Source organism: Thamnophis sirtalis, unplaced genomic scaffold, assembly GCF_051295495.1.
Source record: "Thamnophis sirtalis isolate CommonGarterSnake01/CBP01778 unplaced genomic scaffold, rThaSir2_p1.2 scaffold_4, whole genome shotgun sequence".
In the NCBI taxonomy this organism is placed as follows: domain Eukaryota; kingdom Metazoa; phylum Chordata; class Lepidosauria; order Squamata; family Natricidae; genus Thamnophis; species Thamnophis sirtalis.
This window is the reverse complement of record NW_028261384.1, coordinates 9,738,829-9,761,002: the sequence shown is the minus strand read 5'-3', so window position 1 is coordinate 9,761,002 and position 22,174 is coordinate 9,738,829. Positions and strand designations below refer to the sequence as shown.

Below are 22,174 nucleotides of genomic sequence, written 5' to 3'. Positions count from 1 at the left end.
ATGAAATTGGGGGTGCTTGGTTCTCCTTCTTTCAATTTTTACAGCTGGTTTTGAATTTGGTTAAGGGAAATGAGGATGCAGTTAAACAATATGTCCATTGATATTTATCTATTTGATCATATCACTAGATGACCTGGGTGGGAGGTAGGAAGGTAGGTAGATAGTTTCACTATGAAATTCAGTGTTTAGTGTTTATAGGATCTGAGTTTTGAACATTTAGGACTTTTATTAAAGTGATATGATACGCTATATTTGCTTTTTCCTTAACCAGCCATTAGGGAACCCATTGCAAGGCTCATTAAGTTGTGGTAATAGCCAAGTTCAGAGATCAGATTTAGGACAAGAAATGAAGAAACAGAGAAACAAACGAACTCAGAGGACAGGTGAAAAAGCAACATCTCGGCCTAAAAGGAAAAAAAAAGAGGAGGAAGAAAAACAGACTGTTTTTCCTAACACAGAAACCTTCATGCAGTTGAAACAGGTGAGCACACTGAAAAGTATAATCCATAATGAAAAGTTTTGGAAGAGGTAAAAAAGAGGCTTTGAAAATTTCATCTTACATTTGGTTTTTTAGGTATCTGTCTTCTATTTTTACCATGTTTCCTTATTCAAAGCTGTTATACATGTAGTAATGCAGTAGGTTTGAACATTTCTAAGTTTCATTTGATTCTTACCCACTTCTTGCATTTATTATAAAATATTCCAGAAGATAGTTTTCTCCTTTGTGAGCCTTCTAATAGACCAGTTTTTATTGGATTGATTGATTGCATGCCATCATGTAATCAAGTTGATGGTGACTCTTAATAACCACAGAGATGGAAGTCCAAAGGTGCTTTTTTTTCAAGAGGCAACTGGACTTTCTTTGTTTTTCCTTGAAAATATTTCACTTCTCATTCAAAAAACATCTTTTGTTCTGAAACAATTGTGTTTCTTGGATGAGAAGTGAAACGTCTTTAAGAAAAAGCAAAGAAAGTCCAGTTGCCTCTTGGAAAAGCACCTTTAGGACAACAATGACTTGCATGCCTGAGAATTTTCATAGACACAGAGATAGAACTTTTTCAGGATGATCTGCTTCTATCCTGACCTATCATTTTTTCCAGTGATATACTCAATCACTGCTGTAATAAAAGTCCTTGCTGCTGAGAGATATGACACAAAAGAGAAATGGAATAAAGAATATACTGATGAAGAAAAAAGTTTGTTTGGAGAAAAGATTAAAGCAGCTTTTTGTTATTGTTAAGTTTTTACAATAGCAGCCATAAAACTCTTGACAGTTTAGAACAAAACTGCAATCTGGAGATGAGTCTTGATAGAATGACGACGACAATGAAAGGATCTTCATTGATACATTTTCATTGAGAACATTCTGAATTGTGAAAATATGGTATTAAGACCAAGTCTTCCACGACAGTTGCTGCATTTGGGAGTCATTATTTCTAGCAAAAGTATTTATTTTGTTTAGAACAATGTATAAAAATTAGAATTTTGCGTAGTATAAGAAAAACTTTGAAATGCTTGTATTAAGCTTATAAAAGTAGCAATCTTTTTATTGTAATTTATCAATTGTGATCAATTATGCATCTTTCCCCAGCAACTCTCCTTGCTGCCTTTAATGGAGCCAATGATTGGAATGAGCTTCGCCCACTTCCTCCCATATGGTAGCAGTCATCAGAGTAGTGGAAGTCGACTTGTGGGAACTTTCGGTAGTGCTACGCTTGATGGGGTATCTGATTACTATTCTCAGCTAATCTACAAGGTGTATTATTTTTCTATGTAATTCTCTCAAAATTTTATAAGAAAAGTGGTATTCGTTATGTTACATACCTCAGGATAGACCGTTCCTCAGGTTTTTCATTCTTCCTTCCCATTCACTGAAAAATTGTGGCATGCTAAAGCCTCTACTTAGAGAGCCAGTTTGCTCTGTTAAAGCACCAGGCTAGAAATCAGGAGATTATGAATGCTAGCCCCGCTTTAGGTGTGAAAGCTGGCTAGGTGACTTTGAGCCAGTGGCCAGGAGACAGTGAGTTCTAGTCCCATCTTTAGACATAAAAGCCATCTGTGACTTTGAACCATTTATTTTCTCTGGCCTACAATGTCAGGCTCTGGCAACAAGCCGTTTGGTCAATTTTGGATCAATACTTGATTGAACCAAAAAAGGGGGCCCTGCAGGAAGACATTAGGAAAAAAAGAGGGGAAAAAGAAAACTTATATTTAACACTAACCTTTTAATGTGTTTCAAACACATGTACATGTGAAAGTTCTACTCTCTGATTATTAACAAATCCACCCTGGATTACTACTTCAAAGACAAAGTATTATTAAATAAAAGGTTTAGGTCCATTTTACATAAATTTAAGAGACCATCACAAGGCCCTTTTGTAATTGTTTCTCCTTTTGGAGGTCAGCAAGTGGTAATTGGTGACCAGGAGATTTTCCCAAAATCTATTGTTATGTCCCTTCCAGAAAGCAGCAAAGCCTCTCTAGTCTTCAAAGATTTTTTGAAATACCTGAGGTTGATGTTACTCTTGTCCCCATGATGGCTGTTGTTTTTGTTCTTCTGTTTGTTACTGGTTAATTTACATATTGCTTGTAGAGATGTCGGAACGAGTTAACTCAATGATAGGATATGAAATCCCTAACTAAAAAGTAAAGATAAATAAAGATGGCAGCATTGCCTGAATGTCTCCCACTGGTAACAGAATTGACTACTGCAGGTGGACTGAATGTGCTATAAAGACTGTAGGAAATGAGATGAAAATTGTACTTCTTTCCCAACTGTGAATTGCATTCATTTCACATTGTGTTTTCTGTACTCCGTCACAACTGTGCGGATGAAATCTGTTGGTAAATCATTGTCTTCCATGTGTTCTTCCACTGACTTACAATTCATGCATTATAGCTACATTTCCTCCGTTTTTTCTAGTGCATTTTACAGCCTGCGGGCCACTTCAGGCAGCAGGGGGACAGGGCAGCAGCCCTCCACAATGCCCAGTTTCTCATATCGCCCTTAGAGAAAATTAATTGCCCACCCCTGTTCTACAGTGTGCATCATGGCTCTTGTTCTAAGGAGGCTTTTGCTTTGCTCTTGCATTTCTTTTTTAATTTTTTTAAAAAGCAAACACAATCCTTCTTTACATGCTGTAGAAAGTGTATCAGTTAGTTACAAAAAGACTTTCGTGCATCTCTTCCACAGTCAAGAAACATACTTCATATTAACTCAAGCATTTTAACTCAAATATTTAAACATGTCACCATCATATCTCCATTTTCATTTGACTATAATTGTTTAAGCGTCCTTCATCATAAAATATACCAAAGTTTAATACATAACCACATACTGGCCTTTCAATTACTATTTATAAGATCCTCCACTAACACTAAATCCTTATGTCCTATTCTAGCTAAACATCCATAATATTTAATAACAAAGTTTTCTAATCCTCCTTTCCAAATCATTGTTTAAAATTTACATCCAGTTTCTATATTATATCCATTTCTATAGTTGAGTACAGTCTCTCCCCCCCCCCCCCGTTCATTAGATACAATTTATCTGGAGAAACTTAACAAAGCCAGATAAAAAAGGGGGTGAAACCAGCAAAATAGAATTGTCCCAAAAGGCAAATGAGAAAACTTTAAACAAATAACTCCCATTCTAGTTCTAGATTAGTTGTTAAAAGAGTGACTTTTGATGTATGCCCATCAACTCACTGGCACAAAGCTTCACTTTCATCAGTGCCCTACTGTTAGCAGAAGATTACTTTAAAATCTGCTCTTGAACAAGATGCTTTCTTACCTTATTCTCAGTAAGACCAGGAGAGCCAGTTCTCAAACAAAAAACAGTATGATTGATTTCTTTCCTTTCTTGATATATGCTTTTGATTACCTGATGCAGAGTGGCAAATAGAACATGGAAATTGTGATTTGTATTTGTCCTACAAGTAGTTCCAGTCATAATTTGTGTGTTTGGTGAGTTGTTGTAAGAAAACTAAAAAAAATAGTTACTTTACTATGCTAGTAATTATTAACAGAGTGGAAATAAGCAAATAAAAACCCTGTTACCTCGTTAGCACAGCACTGAAACCATAGCTTGGTGTTCGGTCTGAACTAAGTTAGTATGTATGCATTTGGATTGCTACTAGTTAGTTTTGTTATTAAATATGCAGGTTTACCCACCAATCCTTTAGAAAACTAATTGAAAATATGTTCTCTTGTGCAGCAAAATAATCTCAGTAATCCACCTACACCTCCAGCATCCCTTCCTCCTACACCTCCACCTGTGACTTGCCAAAAAATTGTGAATGGATTTGCAACAACTGAAGAACTTGCTACCAAAGCTGGAATGTTGGGAGGATCTGATGGTAAGATGTTTGCTATCCACATCATTTTGTAGAAAATCTGCCTATGTGGTTGCTAAAAGTCAACAATGACTTGATGGCAATAATCAATAAAACCAGAGTTGTATAATATACTTGTTATATTCACTCAACTAATTAGAAAAACCGGAAGACCTCCACCTTGGAAGCCACAAAAGCCAGGACCAATCTATCTTCCAGGGGAAAACTGTTTCATAAATATCGACTCCATCATGGAATATCTCCCAGCTTTAGTTTCCTGATTTTCTAGGGAAACTATGATTAAGAGAAAATGAGGAACACTATGCTATTTTTTCCTCAAGATGTTCTTATTTGATTCTTGTAGGTTTCAACCAAGCAAGATTCTTAAAGTGTCTTGCAAAACAAATAGGACAAGGTTAATGTATCTCATTCTTCCCTGCCCTTTTCCTCTGCTTCAGCCACCCACTGATCAACCCATACCTTTCACTTCGCTTTCCTTCAGTGCAACATCCATAGTTAAATTCGGATACAGCACAGTCCAGGCTAGAAACCAGAAGATTGTAACTTCTAGTCCCACCTTAGGCATGAAAATCGACTGGATGACTTTGAGCTAGTCACTCACTCTTAGCCAATCTACCTCACAAGGTTGTTGTTGTGGGGAAAATAGGAGGAGGAAGGAGTATTAGGTATGTGCTCTGCCTTGTGTTGCTTATAAAATAATAAAGATAGGGTGTTAAAATAAATGAATGAATATAAATAATCCAATTGGTCCATATTTACTTGCCCTTCCTCTTAGTTGCCCCAAGCATCTTCCTTGCTTCACCTTTCCCCATCTTTGCTGTCTTTACCTTTTCTCTCCTGTAAACCTACCCTGGAACTCTATGCCTCTTTCAAACACATGTTCATATTCAGGCAAAAGAAACATATTTTGGTCCAAGTATGACCTTCTCCAAATTGAATCTGGAATAGCCTACACATAGAATATGTTGGATGTTACTAAATGTTAGCAAAACATTCTCTGGCTCCTCAGAGATGCATGTAAGCTTTCATTAATCCAGTCCAGTCAGGTAGCTGTTTAAAATCATTTGTTTAATCTGTGCATCCTATCTGTTGCCAAAGCTTTAGGTTCAAAGCAGTTTCAGCTGCCTTTCAGGCCACAGGATGATTTGTTAGCCAGGGCCATAATTCAGGGTCCTAAGAGTGTGGATGTCCCTGCTTCTCTTCCAACCCCGCCTCATAACAATCATGAAGAGCTCAGGTAGGTGTCTTTTTTTAAAGGCATTAACATTGTATTGTGCTTAATATTGCTCATGTGTTTTGATACTGAGCAGAATCTGCTGCCCCATAATGATATTTTTGCTATTAAGTTTTTTTGATCTATAAATTAAAGGAATATCTGTAATTTATGTCTCAACAAGCCACCCCAAAGACAGCACAACTAGTTTCAGACTAGTTCAGCCCATTATTTTTATAACTCATATATGTTATGTAGTTTTAAGCATTCAGAATAGTTTTCAGTTTTATTTTGTTTCTCCCATTTTTAAAAATCAGAGTTAGACTCTGTTCTGTCATGGAATGACCTTTATCTGCTGAAAAAGGAAAATGCAAGTTTCTGGGACCAGACTACAAAGCTACTGTTGTCTAGTCCAGCAGTCCCCAATCTTTCTGGCTTGGCAGCCCAGTCTGGGGGGGAAGGGGCATGTGAGTGGCCAGGCACACACACCCTCCACTCTTGCAAATGCAGTTCCATGCACAAATGGCAGGCACTTGCGCTCAGGCACAAAGTTTCACTCGCGTGAGCAGAAGATGGTTCTGCTTGCATGCAAAGCTCCACTCTTACAAGCAGCAGGCACTTGCACTCATGTGCAAACAGAGGACACTTGAGTGGCGCTTGTGCCCATGTGTGAACCTCCACTCACGAAGGCACTTCGCACAAGAGCGGAAGCGCCATCCACTCACACAAGTGGAGCTTTCCACGCAAGCACAATTGTCATCCTCTCGAGCGCGAAGTGAACCTTCTCACACACTCACTTGCCCATGTCTCCTGTGACCCAGTTTTGAACAGGCTCTGGCCCAGTAGTGGGCTCTGGCCCGAGAGTTGGAGACCACTGGTCTAGTCAGGTAACTGAGAATTAAAAATAATAAATATCAGGGAGATAGTAGCTTGTGTGGGAAGAGATTGAGATCTTATTCTTGAAATGCTCTTTATTTTGTTTTCCACATAAATTACTTGTAAGCACAGGATTGTACAATCACTGGAAGATTAAAAAATGGAATTAACAGCTAAAGTAAGTGAGTGTGCTTATCAATAGATAACATATACTGTAGTGTTATTATTTTTTTTACATCACACTTCTTTGCACTGTTAGCATATTTTGGCTATAAAAAAAGCCTAATAAATTTGGTTTTGGAAAAATTTGAAAGTGCCCCACTTTGCAGTCAACTTCATGAATCACCTGTTTGCTCTTTGTATATGTGAACCATACTTACAAGTGTCCTGGTTTTGCTGTGTGTCTTAGGATTCAGGATCCTTGTGATGATAGAGAAAGTCCAGATAGCTTTGTTCCTTCTTCTTCCCCTGAGAGCGTCATGGGCATGGAAATAAGCAGGTACCCAGATCTATCAGCAGTAAAAGAAGAGATGCCACAGTCCGTTCCATCTCCTGTCATTCCAATTCTGCCAACAAGTTCTGGAAAGGGTAAAGCCAACATTTATTCTGAACAAATATATTGATTTCTCTAACCCAGTAGTGAAATGAGTAGACTTCAGTTTTCAGAAATCCCTAGCTAGCATGGCTGCCTGGGGAATTCTGGGAGTTGAACCCCACACATCTTAAAGTTGCTGAGGTTGGGGAACACTGCAGTTTAACCACATTCCAAAGTGACTTAAAGTTCAATTTCTTCTCTCTTAAGGTTCAGAGGCAAAGCAAAATTTCATCAAAATGGAGCCTTGTTCAACTTTCTTCAGTTCTCAACTTGGACTTGCCCCAAATAACACAGAATCTGGGCTTGTGTCCATTGCCATTACTTTGCATCCTACAGCTGCAGAGGTAAAGGTACCACACCTCTAGATGGACAAGGCTGGGTGCCGTCCTCAGTGTGCTATTGATGTCTTGGTTGCTAATTTTTATTTCTGCTGTCAGTTGTATTAAACGCTACTATGCACTTTCAGTATCGTTTCATTGAGTTGTATGTAGTAGGGTCATAAAAGCTGAGCTCAACAGCTTTGCTATATGCTGGATAAGAACATTATCCTATTGGCCATTCGGTTACCAGTAACATTCTTAATCATTCCAATTTTGTAACTCACTTCTTTTACTGGGTTTTAATTCAAGCTATCCACTGGCACTCCAAAATTCCTTTCTTGATTAGTAGCCTGATTTCAGATCCCATTAATTTAAAGTTAGGATTTTGTGGACTAAATGCATTATTTTATACATTCTTGTCCTGAATTGCATTTGCCAATTTATTACTTGTGTGACCAGTTTGATTTCACCATTCTAAACAATTTGATATGATCAGGAAAGATGGCTGCTTACCCTAACCATGGATTATCATGTTTTTCGGAGTATAAGATGCACCGGAGTCTAACACACACCAAGATTCTGAAGAGGCAATTTTTTTAAAAAAAGGTTTTGCATTCTGCAGATCTCCCAGAAAGGGCCCGTTTTTCACAAAACAACCTATTTTTCATCCAAAAAAAGGCATGCATAGCCTTTAGGAGACTTGTAGAGTGCTCCTGGGGGTGCAAAAACGGTCCCGTTTTTTTGCTCATTTCTGCCCTCTTCAGCCCCCCAGGAGCATTCTGGAAGCCTCCTAAAGGCTATGCACAGCCATTTTGGTGAATGGGGCGGGGTTTTGGGAGCCCAAAAATGCTGTATTGTGTATAAGACGCATCCAGATTTTCAACTTCTTTTTTAATGGAAAAGGATGTGTCTTATACTCTGAAAAATATGGTATTTATATCCAAAATGAAAAGCCCCAGTCTTAACTCTGATGTCTTGAAAAACTTTATGTATGCATTATGTGTTAAAACTGCCTATATATTCCTAAAATCTTTTCTGCTTCTTAATCACTCGTCAGTAAATGGGAGTCTGATTCTACTATTCCCTTTCAACTGAGTTTTATCACCATCATTTAATTTTTATTTATGGGAGGATTTTTTTTAATTCCAAGCATATGCTATCTGACTTATGACAAATTAATGTTTTGGAAGTTGTAGAGTCCTCATAGTCACACGATTATTTATAACCTTCACTGACACCTTCTGATAAAGGCAAGAGGGAAGCCAGCAGGAAGTTGCAAATGGTAATCATGTGATTGTGGGATGCTGCGACACAACAGGGGGTAACTAGGACTGCCAGAATGTCCATTGTGATGTGACATTGCTAAGTGACGGGAGTTCCTAGATCCAATTACAGTTGATAAGTGAGGACTATATGTATCTTATTAACAGCAAAGCAACTATACACTTATTTTTTCTCCACTCCAGAATATTGGTAGTGTGGTGGCTGCGTTCTCCAATCTTCTGCATGTCAGAATCCCAAACAGCTATGAAATTAGCACTGCATCTGATGCTCCATCATCCATCGGAATAATGAATCCACACAGAACTAATCCAGCATTTGAGTACAGGCAACATGTACTACTTCATGGTCCTCAGTCAGGAACCTTTGGCCCTCCTGGACTGACAGGGCCTTATGGGCTCAAGCCACACAACGCCCCATTTTTATCAAGTGGAAATGGTGAGTCAGTGTGTGACCTGCTAATATTTTGCTAATAAATAAGAAGTTAAACTCAGCATTGAAGGTTTAAAAAAAAACACGGGATTTCAAGATAAAGAGTAAATATTTATTTATTACATTTTTATTTTTGTCAGTAATATCAATTGAATTCTGATAAACGATTTGTAGGATTGGATGTTATTCTGCTTCCGAGGGAACTGATCTGATATCAGTCATTAATTGTGATTAGTTCCAAACTGCTACAGGAGATACTGAAAAAAATAAACACCAAGAAGGACAATGCATAGATAGGTTGTTCTCAACTTACGACCTTTTGCTTAGTGACCATTTGAAGTTATGGCACTGAAAAAAGTGACATGTCTATTTTTCATATGATTGTTGCAGAATCCCCATGGTCATATGATCAAAATTTGGATACTTGGCAACTAGCTTGTATTTAGGATGGCTGCAGTGTCCTGGGGTCGAGTGATCATCTTTTGCAAACTTCTGACAAGCAAAATTTATGGGGAAGCCAGATTCACTTAACAAATATGTTACTAAGCTGTAATGATTCACTTAATAGTTGTGGGAAGAAAGGTCGTAAAATGGAGCAAATCTCTTTTAACTACTTTCTCATTTAGCAAAAGAAATTTGGGGCTCAATTGTAGTTGTAAGTTGAAAACTAACTTTAAATTAGATAGGATGGGATGTTGCATTAAGGATTGATTATTAACTGATATGGAGACTGTATACAGACAAGTGGCTGTCCAGTCCTTTCTGAAAAACCTCCAGTGATGAAGCACCTGCAACTTCTGGTGGCAAGTTGTTCCATTGGTTAATTGTCCTCACTATTAGGAAGTTTCTCCTTAATTCCAGTTTTTTTTTCTCCTTAATAGATTTCTATTGTTTCTTGCCCTGCTTTCAGGGGCTTTGGAGAATAGTGTGCTCCCTCTTCTTTGTGAATGCTCCAACACTGGAAGTTTTCAAGAAGAGATTGGATAACCATTTGTCTGAAATGATGTAAGGTTCCCAGCCTAAGCAAGAGGTTGGACTAGAAGACCTCCAAGGTCTCTTCCAACTCTGCTATTCTAATTTCTGTGAAGCCATCTTAGTCCCCCCCCACTCAGTCTGATAGTGGGGCCATACTCCAAATCCCCTCTGCTAAGGAATTATGATTGGTGGAATATAGGAGAAGAGCCTTTTCTGCCATGGCACCTAACCTTTGAAACATTATTCCCCTTGAGGTGAAATCTGCTTACCCCGCGCGCTCCTTGGCCTTCTGAAAGGGTCTGAAGACCGAGTTCTGTCAAATAGCTTGGCGCCCTGATAGGGCATCTCATTTAGGGCATAAGTTGAAGATCCCACCTCCACCCCATGTATACGTTGATTGTTTTATTCACTTTGTTGTCAACTTAGTGTTTTAACTTTGCTGTCCAATGTTTTAATCTTTTGATGTTTTAACTGTTTTATGCCATTATTTATAACATTGTGAACTGCCTAGTATCTCTTGATAGTGAGATGGGTGGCATATAAATTTAATCAATTTAGTGATAATGGAGCAGGTATTTGGAGGCATAAGAATATTTACAGTAGAATGATGCATATATTAAAATAATTTGTATTTGTCTCATCTTCAGTTTTGTCAGGTTATAAAGCACAAAGTCCAAATGTTGTGGATGGTTCAGCATTAAGGTCACAGTGGTGTTCTCATTGTAAAGTGGTAGTACTGGGGAGTGGAGTACGAAAATCTTTCAAAGAACTACATTTCCTGAAACAGGTATGTCTGTAATGACCTCCATTTTTAATTGTGTTTTCCCCTTATAGCAGGGGTGTCAAACTCGTATCATCATGGTGTTGTCACATGATGTATTGCAATTTTCCCCCCTTCACTAAATCGGGTGTAAGCAGCACACGACGCATCTGGTCCATGGGCCGGGAGTTTGACAGCCCTGCCTTATAGTAGTAAGAGTACATGAGGGTTGGGAATATTCTGTTTCTTGTTGACTATGTTCTAGCAGATAAAATTTGAAATCCATTGAATGCTCTATATTTTACCTGAATAAAACTTGAAATGTATCAGATATTCCAGGGATAGGGCACAACAAAGAATCAAAGCAAGCTCCTTGTTTTTTTTAATCCAAGGCCAGATGGGGAGGCCATGCTAACTACTTCCCAGTGACTAACCTGCATTGATATTGACCAAGAGGATTATTTTCAAAATGTTTTTCAAGAACTTATAGGAAAGAAGTATTGTTGTTCTTTGTTCTTTGTGTCCTACCTTCTTCTGTCTGTATTGTAAGTCTGCAACAGAAGTCACTACAGTCCATCCACATGAACTCTAACTGAAATTATGCATTTAATAAAATTATTTTATTTTTTACTACAGGATTTTACTACAGTGTTACTTTACCTGGTCTAAGGCAGTAGCAGTAAAAACATGATGAAGCCCAGTTACATTTGTACTTACTTTGGACCGGGAAGGCGGGGGGGGGGGGGGGAGGACAGTTCAGTCATAATTCACAAAATGAATTATGAAAATACTTTAGATTGTTCAAGGCCGTGCTGTCCTTTTGATCAAGTACAGAAGGATGAAAATATCCATTTTGAGTTCAGAAAGTTTTACATACCTGAAGTGTTAGAACTCTTCTTCAAACATCGTGGCTGGGGAAATCGGGAAGTCAAAAGTTCAAGTATCTTAAAATGCCAAGGTTGAGAAAACTGTCTTAGCGCTGCTTGTTTTGCTTTATTTAATGTAAAAATTTGCTCTTTTACCAGTAAATGATCTCAGTACAGGAATGATTTATATAGCACTGTTATTTGTTTTCCTTTAATCTGGATCATATTTCTTCCATTTAAGTGGCATAAAAATAGAAATATGTCAATGTATTCCCACTATAAATACAAAAATATTCCAAGATAATTGGCATGTCCTCAATTTTCTACCATCTATTAATTTTTATTTGGCCTGTGATTATATTTATTACTAGTTAACAACCAGCTAAGCAAGTAATCATAACACAATATATTTTTTTCTATTAGTAACATTTAAGTATTCTGTATGTTGGAGAGCAACTTTTATTTGTTGAATATTTTTCCAGTCCAACATAAAAAAAAAATTCAAACAAAATCATGTTTTAATATAAGCTTCCTACAGATAAGGAAGATCTTGATGTTTCTGACTTTATTTTATTGCTTTGTTTCGGTTTGTTTATTTTTAGGATTCCAAGGAAAAGTCTGAGAGAATAGAGAAAGACATTGTCTTCTGTAGTAACAATTGCTTAGTTCTTTATTCAGCCTCCATGCAAGCAAAAAGTTCAGAAAGCAAGGTAAATATTTACCATGACACTGCTTTAATATAACATTTTAATTAAAAATTATCTAGAAGATCAAGAGCAATTCAGTTTGTTTAACATCAGATATATTTATTTGTTTTCCATTTGTTGCATCCATCTGCAGTGAAGATTTTTCACACAGGATCTGTATATATGTTTTAAAGTGTTTTAAAATATGAAAATCAAATTATATATGAATCTATTCTGAAGGGAAAATTTGGACTCTTTAGGATATAATTATTTTAATTATATTCTAGATGTTATGTAAAGTGAATCTCTTCAAACATTTACTGTACATCTCATAGCTCTTTAGTCATACTTTACAAAATTTTGCAATTAATGTTGGGATCTATCATACTAATGGGAAAAATATAACTGGTACACTAGAATTTCATTAAATAAAAGTGGGTTAAAAGTTATAAATAAATTAAATTACTTCAGATTGTCATTCCCACTCACACAGTGTTTAATAAGAACACCCAGATTTGCCAACAAAATAGATGCTGCTGACATTAATAATAGTTCATATCTTCAGCAGATCGGACTGTACATAACAAAGAAAGAATATAATATGGATACATAACCATCTATTCAGATATCTTTTGCATTTTCTGAACCTGGTACAAGATAAGTTGAAATCCCAATGATAGTACAGACTTATGCGTTGTATCAAGATCTTATACATACATTTAAAAACCAGAGATCCTTTTGGTTAAGCTATTTGCAATTCTATTTCCTTAAACATTATTCTAATATTCTCAGCTCTGAATTGTGAAACTGCCAAGTCTTGCAAAGTGATTATTAAACCATGCAAACTTCTGTTATTAGTACAAAACTGTGATCTAATTCCAATAATGCATGCACATAACTTTTGCTATGAATCTCTTTTTAACCGCTGTTCTGATTATTTCTCAGGAATCTGTCCCTCCTGAAATCCAATTTCCAATGAAAGAACCTCCAAAAAGTTTCCACCAATATAGTACCAACATCTCCACGTTTGACGTTCACTGCCTCCCTCAACTGCAGGAAAAGAATTCTCCCCCCTCATCACCCCTCATCATTTTTCCTCCTGCCTTTGAAGCTGCCAAAGTGGAGCCCAAACCAGAAGAACTTAAAGTAACCGTGAAATTGAAACCCCGCTTAAGAACTGTTCCCAATGGCCTTGATGACTGTCGACCGGCGAACAAGAAATGGAAAGGAATGAAATGGAAAAAATGGAATGTACAGATTGTGATTCCTAAAGGAACGTTCAAACCCACTTGTGAAGAGGAGATAGATGAGCTTCTCAAGAAACTGGGCACAACCCTTAAACCTGATCCTTCCCTGAAAGACTACCGAAAATGCTGTTTCTGCCATGAAGAGGGCGATGGGCTAACTGATGGGCCAGCCAGGCTTCTGAATCTGGATTTAGACCTCTGGGTTCATTTGAACTGCGCTCTTTGGTCTACTGAGGTCTATGAGACACAAGCTGGTGCCTTAATCAATGTTGAGCTTGCTCTGCGAAGGGGCTTGCAAATGAAATGCGTGTTCTGCCACAAGATGGGTGCTACCAGCGGCTGCCACAGGTTAAGGTGCACCAATGTTTATCACTTCACCTGTGCCATTAAAGCACAATGCATGTTTTTCAAAGACAAAACTATGCTTTGCCCAATGCACAAACCGAAGAGCACTCATGAGCAAGAACTCAGTTATTTTGCGGTCTTCAGGCGAGTCTACGTCCAACGGGATGAAGTCCGACAGATCGCTAGCATCGTACAGAGGGGGGACCGTGAGCACACCTTCCGGGTGGGGAGCCTGATCTTTCACAGTATCGGTCAGCTGCTGCCCCACCAGATGGTTGCCTTCCACTCTTCAAAGGTGCTCTACCCAGTGGGGTTTGAGGCCAGCCGGTTGTATTGGAGCATACGATACACTAACCGCCGTTCCCGCTACCTGTGTTCCATTGAAGAGAAGGATGGCTTCCCCTTGTTTGTGATCAGGGTGATTGAGCAAGGACACGAAGATATGATTCTGACCGGCCTGACTCCAGAAGGTAAATGAAAACCTGGGAACCCTAGTCATGCTAGGCCAGGGAGATCTGATTGAATTGAGAGGTGTTGATGTCTAAATACCCAGAGGAAAGCAGCTTGCCTATTTCTGAGATAGTTTTTCTAAGCACTGCATTTATTTACTTTCACTTCATGTGAAAAAAGCAAATGCTTTTTATTTTACAAAAAGAAAGCCAAAATGGAGAAACCATAAATGATGTCAAGGTGGAATATGCCATGAATCTGAGGGTGCACTTTTAAGAACAGCTAAGGACAAGATGGTTTTTACTATGTCCTGATATGTAAAACTCAAAAGGAGTGTGTGTTTTCTTTTTCATATTACTATACCTTCTTTATAGTCATGCTTCATTTTCTGGAAGCTGATAGCAAAACCAGCCTAAAATCACCAGGATTTGATTATCTTGCTTTGGAAGGTTCCCATTCCATCATTTAAAATCCGCTACACCCCTCAGGCCTTTAAGGAAACTCCTAGCCAGGGGAAGATTGTTTGAGAAATTCTGATCTTGATTTAATAGTAGCTTAGGAATGTACCTAGACCTGGAAAGGAAAATTATTGAGGAATTCATCCCAATAATACATAAGGCTATTTCCCATGATAAATATCTTTAGAAAATGTTAATTACCATTGTCACTGTCACTTGTGATTGCATTTTAATTTGCAACATCTGACCAAAATAAATAGTACAATGAATATAGACTTTCTTGAGGAAATACCCACTATTAAAACCTGTTTCGGGGAGGCATATAACCATAACTTCTTAAGCCTTGTCCTCTATATTTTATATTCCAGTATTACTTCCAAAGCAGATATAAAATCTAGTCTGATTCTTATAATAAATTTCCTATCCTAATCATAAATAATGTCCTGATAATAAATAGAGCAAAGCATTCAGTTCTCTTTCTGTATTGTTTATTGTATTTTTCCCTGTACAGATGTTTGGGATAAAATCCTTGAGCCTGTTGCATCTATACGGAAAACCTCCGAAATGCTCCAGCTATTCCCTGTGTATCTCAAGGGCGAAGATCTTTTTGGCCTGACTGTCTCTGCAGTGGCTAGAATAGCTGAATCAGTGAGTGTTTGGGCAATGGTGCCAGGCTGAATCTTCATCAATTCTTGCTTAGTAATGGTCAGAATTTGGCATTGGTGGCAATTGTTTATAGAATACATTAGAGAAGAGTGCTGTAGTTGAAACAGCAGAATGTAACAAAAGCTGGAATTCATCCTTAGAACAAATAAACATAGAGAGACAGATACACAGGCATATACACAGAAACTCTTTCTTTCTGTTCTGTGGAAATAAGTCAGAGCCCTTTCCTTGATTGCTGGTATAGTGGCAGTGGGAATGTAAAGAAGGAAAATAAATCCAGGTGTGTAGTTTCGAACTGCCAGAGTTGCTCAGCAGTAATGGCATATTCATTTAATTAATAAATAATACTTCCCACAATCTCCAGCAGTACAGAATGTACCGGCCCTAAAATATTTCTCATCTCGGGGACATTTTACCCTGAAGTAAACTCCTCCTTTCTGCATTGTAGTCGAAACCTGTAGACTGCTGAAGAAAAATCAGAATGGGTCTTTGTGCTACCTGTTTGGGGCTCTATGTTCTTAAAGAAAATAGAAGAAGAAAAACGGGAAATGGTTTAATGCGCTCTTTGTACCTTTTTCATCACCGTGAAGAAGATTGTTTTGTTTCAAGTATCAAAGGCTGCTCTTTTGGCTCTTCTGCAGTTCCAATGACCTGGATTTCTCTTGTGTTACAGCTTCCTGGGGTTGAGGCCTGTGAGCGTTACACCTTCCGTTATGGCCGAAACCCCCTCATGGAGCTGCCTCTCGCCATCAACCCCACTGGCTGCGCTCGTTCTGAGCCCAAAATGAGCAGCCATGTCAAGAGGTTTGTGTTAAGGTATTTTCTTTTAAATTCACATAGTGCAGCCCAGGGTTTATAGGCTTCCGTAGGATACCTGTGCTTCTGTGTGCTGCTTACAAACCCTGCTGTCTTTGGCTGTGTATGTGGCCCGTCCGAGTTGGGGGGCAGCTGCTTTAATGTCTCTGCTAGGTGGCTTTGAATGTCCGTTTATCTAGGAGCTGTTTTATGATTCAGAACATTGCAACATTCAGAGAGATCTTCAGTTTTCCTTCTCTGTTCCTTCTGTTCTGTGACCCTTTGCTGCAGGCCTCATACCTTGAATAGCACCAGCACTTCAAAGTCATTTCAGAGCACAGTGACAGGAGAACTAAATGCACCTTACAGTAAGCAGTTTGTTCATTCAAAGTCTTCTCAGTATCGGAAAATGAAGACTGAATGGAAGTCCAATGTCTACTTGGCACGATCGCGTATTCAGGTCAGTTTGGACCAGGAAAGTATTAACTATATTTTTGTGTGGAAAATACCAGATGTATTTAAAAATAATACTTATTTAATAAGCATATTTTATATTTATTATTTGTTTCATTTACATATTCATGCTAATTTATCCTTCATTGGAACTCACTGTTTGTTTGTTTATTTATTACTAGCATCTGTATACTGCCTACTTGAACAACTCCATTAAATTGCAAGTGATTAATCTCCATTGAACATAGTGGGACTTTTCTCTCAGTACAGATAGTCCTCCACTTAGGACCGGTCATTTAGCTACCATTTGAAGTTATGAAAAGCCTTTCCGTAGCTACTTTTGGCCTGGTTTCAAAGTTCTGATGACCTGTGTTCCCCCTCCCCCGTGATCACATGATCATATTTCATGCACTTGGCATTTACAGCCATTTGCATCATCCCTGGTCACACGACCACGATTTAATTCAAACACACACACACACCCAATAAACCACAATTTACCTCTTGTTTTTGGCAAAAAAAAACAATACCCATCCATTGGATATAATGGGTTTGCTGTGGCATTGACTTTATGACTTTGGCATTCTTTGAAGTCGTAAAATTGGCACAATTATGTGGTGACCTGATTAGTGACCACACTTTATCCCCATAATTTCAGGTTCAATTACTGTCATAAGTCAAGGACTACCTGTAATCATTGTAGCATTAGTTGAAAAGAATTATAGGATTATTAAAATATCTTAAGTGGACATGCTGAGATTTTGAGATCTATTTAAATCAGCAGAAGAGGCCACTGATGTGCTCTATTACCAAATCATTCCTGCCTTTTCAGGGCCTGGGTTTATATGCTGCTAGAGACATTGAAAAGCACACTATGGTAATTGAATATATTGGAACCATCATTCGCAATGAAGTAGCCAACAGGAAGGAGAAGCTTTATGAATCTCAGGTACTCCTTAAGACAAGAAGCATTTGTATTTCAAGCTTTGTGGGACATGGAGGAGCTAATGAGGACAAGAGTTCCATGGGTTTCATTAAGGCCCTTGGTGCTAATTACTACTTTAAAAAATTTTAAATATAGGTTTTCATGTAGATTTTAATAATATTTGTATTTTCATTGATAACATCATCCTAAGTGCCCTAAATAAGGGAAAGGCTAGCTGTCTGACTGACTGGTTATCTCTTTTTCTCTTCATCCATCCATCCGTCCGTCCATCATCTATCAGTCTATATCTTTAGCTATCTCACTATCTGCCTTACCTATCTTGAAGCACCAGGTGTTTGTGTGTGCGTGCGTGCATGTCTTTTAAGTGTTCAGATAAAGGAAGTTTGTTGTGAACCAGCCACAGCAACGTTTGATTCTTTCATTTATGGAGGCTAAACGTGATTAAGATATTTTTGAGCCTTCCTTGGACTTTCATTTTTGGTGTTTCTATTCTCAAAATCCTAGCAAGAATGCTACTTTTTTGGAAAAAGACATTAAGGTTTCCAATGTTTTAATAAGCACTTGGATTGTAATTGCAATTCAGGATGGCTACATATCATATCTTTGAATATTAATACTTGTTATACTGGCTTAGTCCTTTTTTTCTCTCATTTCTGATTTTCTCTCCACAGAATCGTGGAGTATACATGTTCCGCATTGATAATGATCATGTTATTGATGCCACATTGACTGGAGGTCCTGCAAGGTGGGTAGTTCTAGAAGGAAACTAATAAAGTTTTCCCCTGTCCAGTCATGTCCAACTTTAGTGGGGTGGGTGCTCATCCCCATTTCTTGGCTGAGGGAACCAGCCTTGTCCGAAGAGAGTTTCCATGTTCATGTGGCTATAGGCCAAAGGCGCATGGGACACTGTTCCCTTCCCATCAAAGTGGTACCTATTAATCTACCCACATTTGCATGCTTTCAAATGTAGGCAGGAGCTGGGACAGGAGCTCACCCTGTTGTGTGGAACTCAGGTCTTGAACTCGGGCTGTAAGTTCTCCCACAGACATACTTAGTGTCTTTAATGGCTGAGCCGTCGTGCCCCAGTGTTGGATTAGAATGAGTCAAATTCAGCCTTGGAAGCTCACTAAGTGCCTTTATGCCAAGGACTCTCTCAGCCCATTATCTGCACGGGGTAATTGTGGGAAAGATTGGAGGAAGGTGTGCTGTATATGCCGCCCTGGGTTCCTGACAAACAGGGCACGAGACATCCACGACCTGTTTATTTTTGAAAAAAACCTTCACAGCAGCCTAAGTTGGTATTTACTTTATCACCAGAAGTACCTTCCTCTTATATTGCAACCTTGTCACATTTCCTAACTTTAAATACATAAATTTATCTTTCGTTGCTCAAAGTCTCATATAGTAAAATTATGGTACAATATATAAAATATCTACCCTTCTCTTCTCTCCCCTACCTTATAGGTACATTAACCATTCCTGTGCACCCAACTGTGTGGCTGAAGTGGTAACCTTTGAACGGGGACATAAAATCATAATTAGCTCTAACCGGAGAATCCAGAAAGGGGAAGAGGTATGGTTTATATGGCTTTTAGTACCATACATTTTTTTCATATACTGAATATTCTGCTCTTTTTTGCAACGAACAAAATACTCGGTATCGATGGCTGGTAGACAGAATCTTGTTGCTCTCTAGGCTGAAGGCAAAGTCTGTAGGAACCTTAAGAGTTTCTACAGAAAGCAGTTTCCCATCTGAAATGCATTTTTGTTTATTTATTGAAGACTGGCATGTTTATGATCTGAAGGGAATTTTTTTTTTGGCAGAGGACACTTTAGCAGCTGGAGCAATTTGCCCTTTGTTAAAATGCAGGCCGAAGGCATTGGTTGGGAGGGGGAGTTATGTCCCCTTTAGGGCAATGAACTGAGATTGAATTAACACGTTAATGAAATAATATGTTTTTAAAAAAAAAACAATTCAGAAGCAAACCTTGTCCAGGAAATAATAAGGAAGGACCTGAATTATATCCAATAGTTCCAGAACTAAAAACAATATTCTAGGGGTGTCCTGAGATTATTTCTCTTTTAAGACAGTTGTTTCATGCCCCTTATTATAGGGTTGGGTTGTTTATAGGCCAGCTTGGTCTAGTGGTTAAGGCTCCAGGCTACAAATGAGGTGGTGAGTTCTAATCCTGCCTTAGGCATGAAAGCCAGCCAGGGGACTTTCCCTCTTTCTCAGCCCAGCCCACCTCACAGGGTTGCTATTGTGGGAAAAATAAGAGGAAGGGTTATTAAACATGCTCGCTACCTTGAGTTATTTATAAAAAGGTAGGATAAACATAAACAGATTGTGTATAAATCTCATTTTTATAGAGAAGTTTATGTTGAAAATGCATCTATCTTTTAATTCTGGAATAATAATTAAAGCTATTTTCATTTCAGCTGTGTTATGATTATAAATTTGATTTTGAAGATGACCAGCACAAGATTGCATGTCACTGTGGGGCTGTAAACTGCCGAAAATGGATGAACTAGATGCATTCCTTACTCCCTCTGAGGGCTGCGTGTCCCAAGGAAGAAGTGATTTTTGATGCTGTTCATTTGCAGGGTGGGGATGTGTTATGTGTATGAAAACAATCACTTCTCTCAAGTTATCTCTTCTACTCCAGTGTAAAGTGAGCACCAGAAGCCAGCTGGCAGAATATGGAGTTAGGCCTGGCTTCCAGGCACCCAGAATGGAAACTGATCTCCAGACCAGTCCAGCACTTTTGATTTCATTAAAAGATAAATTTCTTTTCACTAAAGAGAAATCAGACTCGGGCAGAGAAGCTGTGGCTGACCTGCTGAAGGGCAGTGGGGCACTAATGAATGTAGACTGAAATCACCAGCGTAAGGGAGATATCCAAAGTGCTGGCCACAGCCTTACTTACTAAAGGGGCAGGCCCTCTAAAAACAGGAAAAAAAATTAAAAACGTAGACACCACTGAACAAGGAATGTACTGAAATGACTTCCTTAGGGATAGAGCTAAGGGAAAAATAACTTGCACTAAAATACATTTAAAATACTTGATTCCATGAGTCAGTTTATTGTAGTTTTGATTTCTGTAAAATAAGAGAAACTTTTTGTATTTATTATTGAATAAGTGAATGAAGCTATTTTTAAAAGGAAAAGTTAGAAGCCAAGCTGCTGCTGTTACCTGCAGAACTAACAAACCCTGTTACTTTGTACAAAAAATGTAAATATTTTGAGGATAAAAGTTCAGTATAAAAAATAGGAATTGACCAAATGCTACCAGATCTTGCAGCAGTTCGGGTGCTTATTAAACTTAATAGGGATGTTACAATATGATTTCATGTATTAAACATGTCATTACAATTGTCATGGGTAACCAAAATCTCAATTTAAGAGAGATTTTACTTTATTTTTTTAATCTTTTAAGCAGGCTCAGTTATGCTGTATTGACTTTTTTTTTAAAGCAGCCCTTCAGATTGATTAGACAGCATGTAAATTACAGCAGTGGTTTTTGTAGATGTTTGAGGAAACTTAGGCTGATCTATTTTATTTGTATTATATTGTTACATCCCTATTTCTTAAATCAGGTTTTTTTGTGTGTGTAGAATATGTGATAACTGTGAATAACTGCTAAAACCACCCAAACTAGATGCTGAACATTGATTTTGTTTTCCAACAGAAATAGTGGAGATTATATGAACTGTTCAGCTTACACTAAAATTATGTAATGAAACTAGGAATGTGTAGTGAGAGCGTAAGTCAATAGCTGCCTTCTTGAAAAGTAAAATCAAGGAAAAAAATTATAGGAATTGTGCTTTCAGCTGCAGGACTCTGCCAATAGGATTTTGAGGAAAAAAAAGTAATTTAAAATGTGTTTGTATGAATTGTTTTTGTTTACATTTCTTTTAAAAAAATAAACACTTTGTGTTTGCTTGTAGAACCCTAATCAACATTTTGAACCAGGTTAGCTTTTTTATTTTGTACTTTTAATTCTGGTACTGACACTTCACAGTCTAAATATTAAAAAAATGAAGTTTTTTTGTGTGCACAGCTAAAGTGGACTGTAAAACTGGTAGTATATTCAGTGATACAGGTCTGAACTTGTAATGTATATGGCATGATGTATTTTTATCTTACAGAATAAATCATTGTATATATTTTTCTCTTGATAATAGCTGTATGAAATTTGTTTCTTGAATATTTTTCTTCTCTTGTACAATATTCCAACATCCTACCAGTATTTGTCTTACAGGTTTTTATTCTGTTCTGTATAATAGTTATCTAATGTTGGCAAAAATGATTTTTTGAAGTATACAGAGTGTTATGGGCTTTGAAATTTGTGGAAACAAATTTAGAAAATTGGCATTTACAAATAAAATATTTTACATCTATAAATATTTTAATATTTTCCTTTATGTCAGGATGCAGCACATCCTGAATATATT

The 22,174-nt window shown here is 37.8% G+C and overlaps 1 protein-coding gene across 14 annotated transcripts in view; it reads left to right on the top strand.

Annotated features, from left to right (window-relative positions):
• The window catches only part of KMT2C (lysine methyltransferase 2C), a 167,606-nt gene extending 145,692 nt beyond the window's left edge, over positions 1 to 21,914 (top strand). For 12 of the 14 annotated variants that reach the window (XM_087712468.1, XM_014076029.2, XM_087712464.1 and 9 more), the window contains 17 exons: positions 272 to 481; positions 1,592 to 1,756; positions 4,217 to 4,358; positions 5,454 to 5,592; positions 6,854 to 7,032; positions 7,247 to 7,383; positions 8,826 to 9,078; positions 10,695 to 10,834; positions 12,276 to 12,383; positions 13,305 to 14,421; positions 15,371 to 15,507; positions 16,199 to 16,341; positions 16,612 to 16,780; positions 17,606 to 17,722; positions 18,391 to 18,464; positions 19,184 to 19,292; positions 20,159 to 21,914. In XM_087712468.1, the coding sequence (XP_087568594.1) occupies positions 272 to 481; positions 1,592 to 1,756; positions 4,217 to 4,358; positions 5,454 to 5,592; positions 6,854 to 7,032; positions 7,247 to 7,383; positions 8,826 to 9,078; positions 10,695 to 10,834; positions 12,276 to 12,383; positions 13,305 to 14,421; positions 15,371 to 15,507; positions 16,199 to 16,341; positions 16,612 to 16,780; positions 17,606 to 17,722; positions 18,391 to 18,464; positions 19,184 to 19,292; positions 20,159 to 20,251 (3,432 nt within the window). In that variant the 3' untranslated portion in view covers positions 20,252 to 21,914. The remainder of the gene's footprint in view (positions 1 to 271; positions 482 to 1,591; positions 1,757 to 4,216; positions 4,359 to 5,453; positions 5,593 to 6,853; positions 7,033 to 7,246; positions 7,384 to 8,825; positions 9,079 to 10,694; positions 10,835 to 12,275; positions 12,384 to 13,304; positions 14,422 to 15,370; positions 15,508 to 16,198; positions 16,342 to 16,611; positions 16,781 to 17,605; positions 17,723 to 18,390; positions 18,465 to 19,183; positions 19,293 to 20,158) is intronic. The other 2 variants (XM_087712460.1, XM_087712459.1) reach the window with 2 other exon arrangements.
• The last annotated feature ends 260 nt before the right edge of the window (positions 21,915 to 22,174 follow it).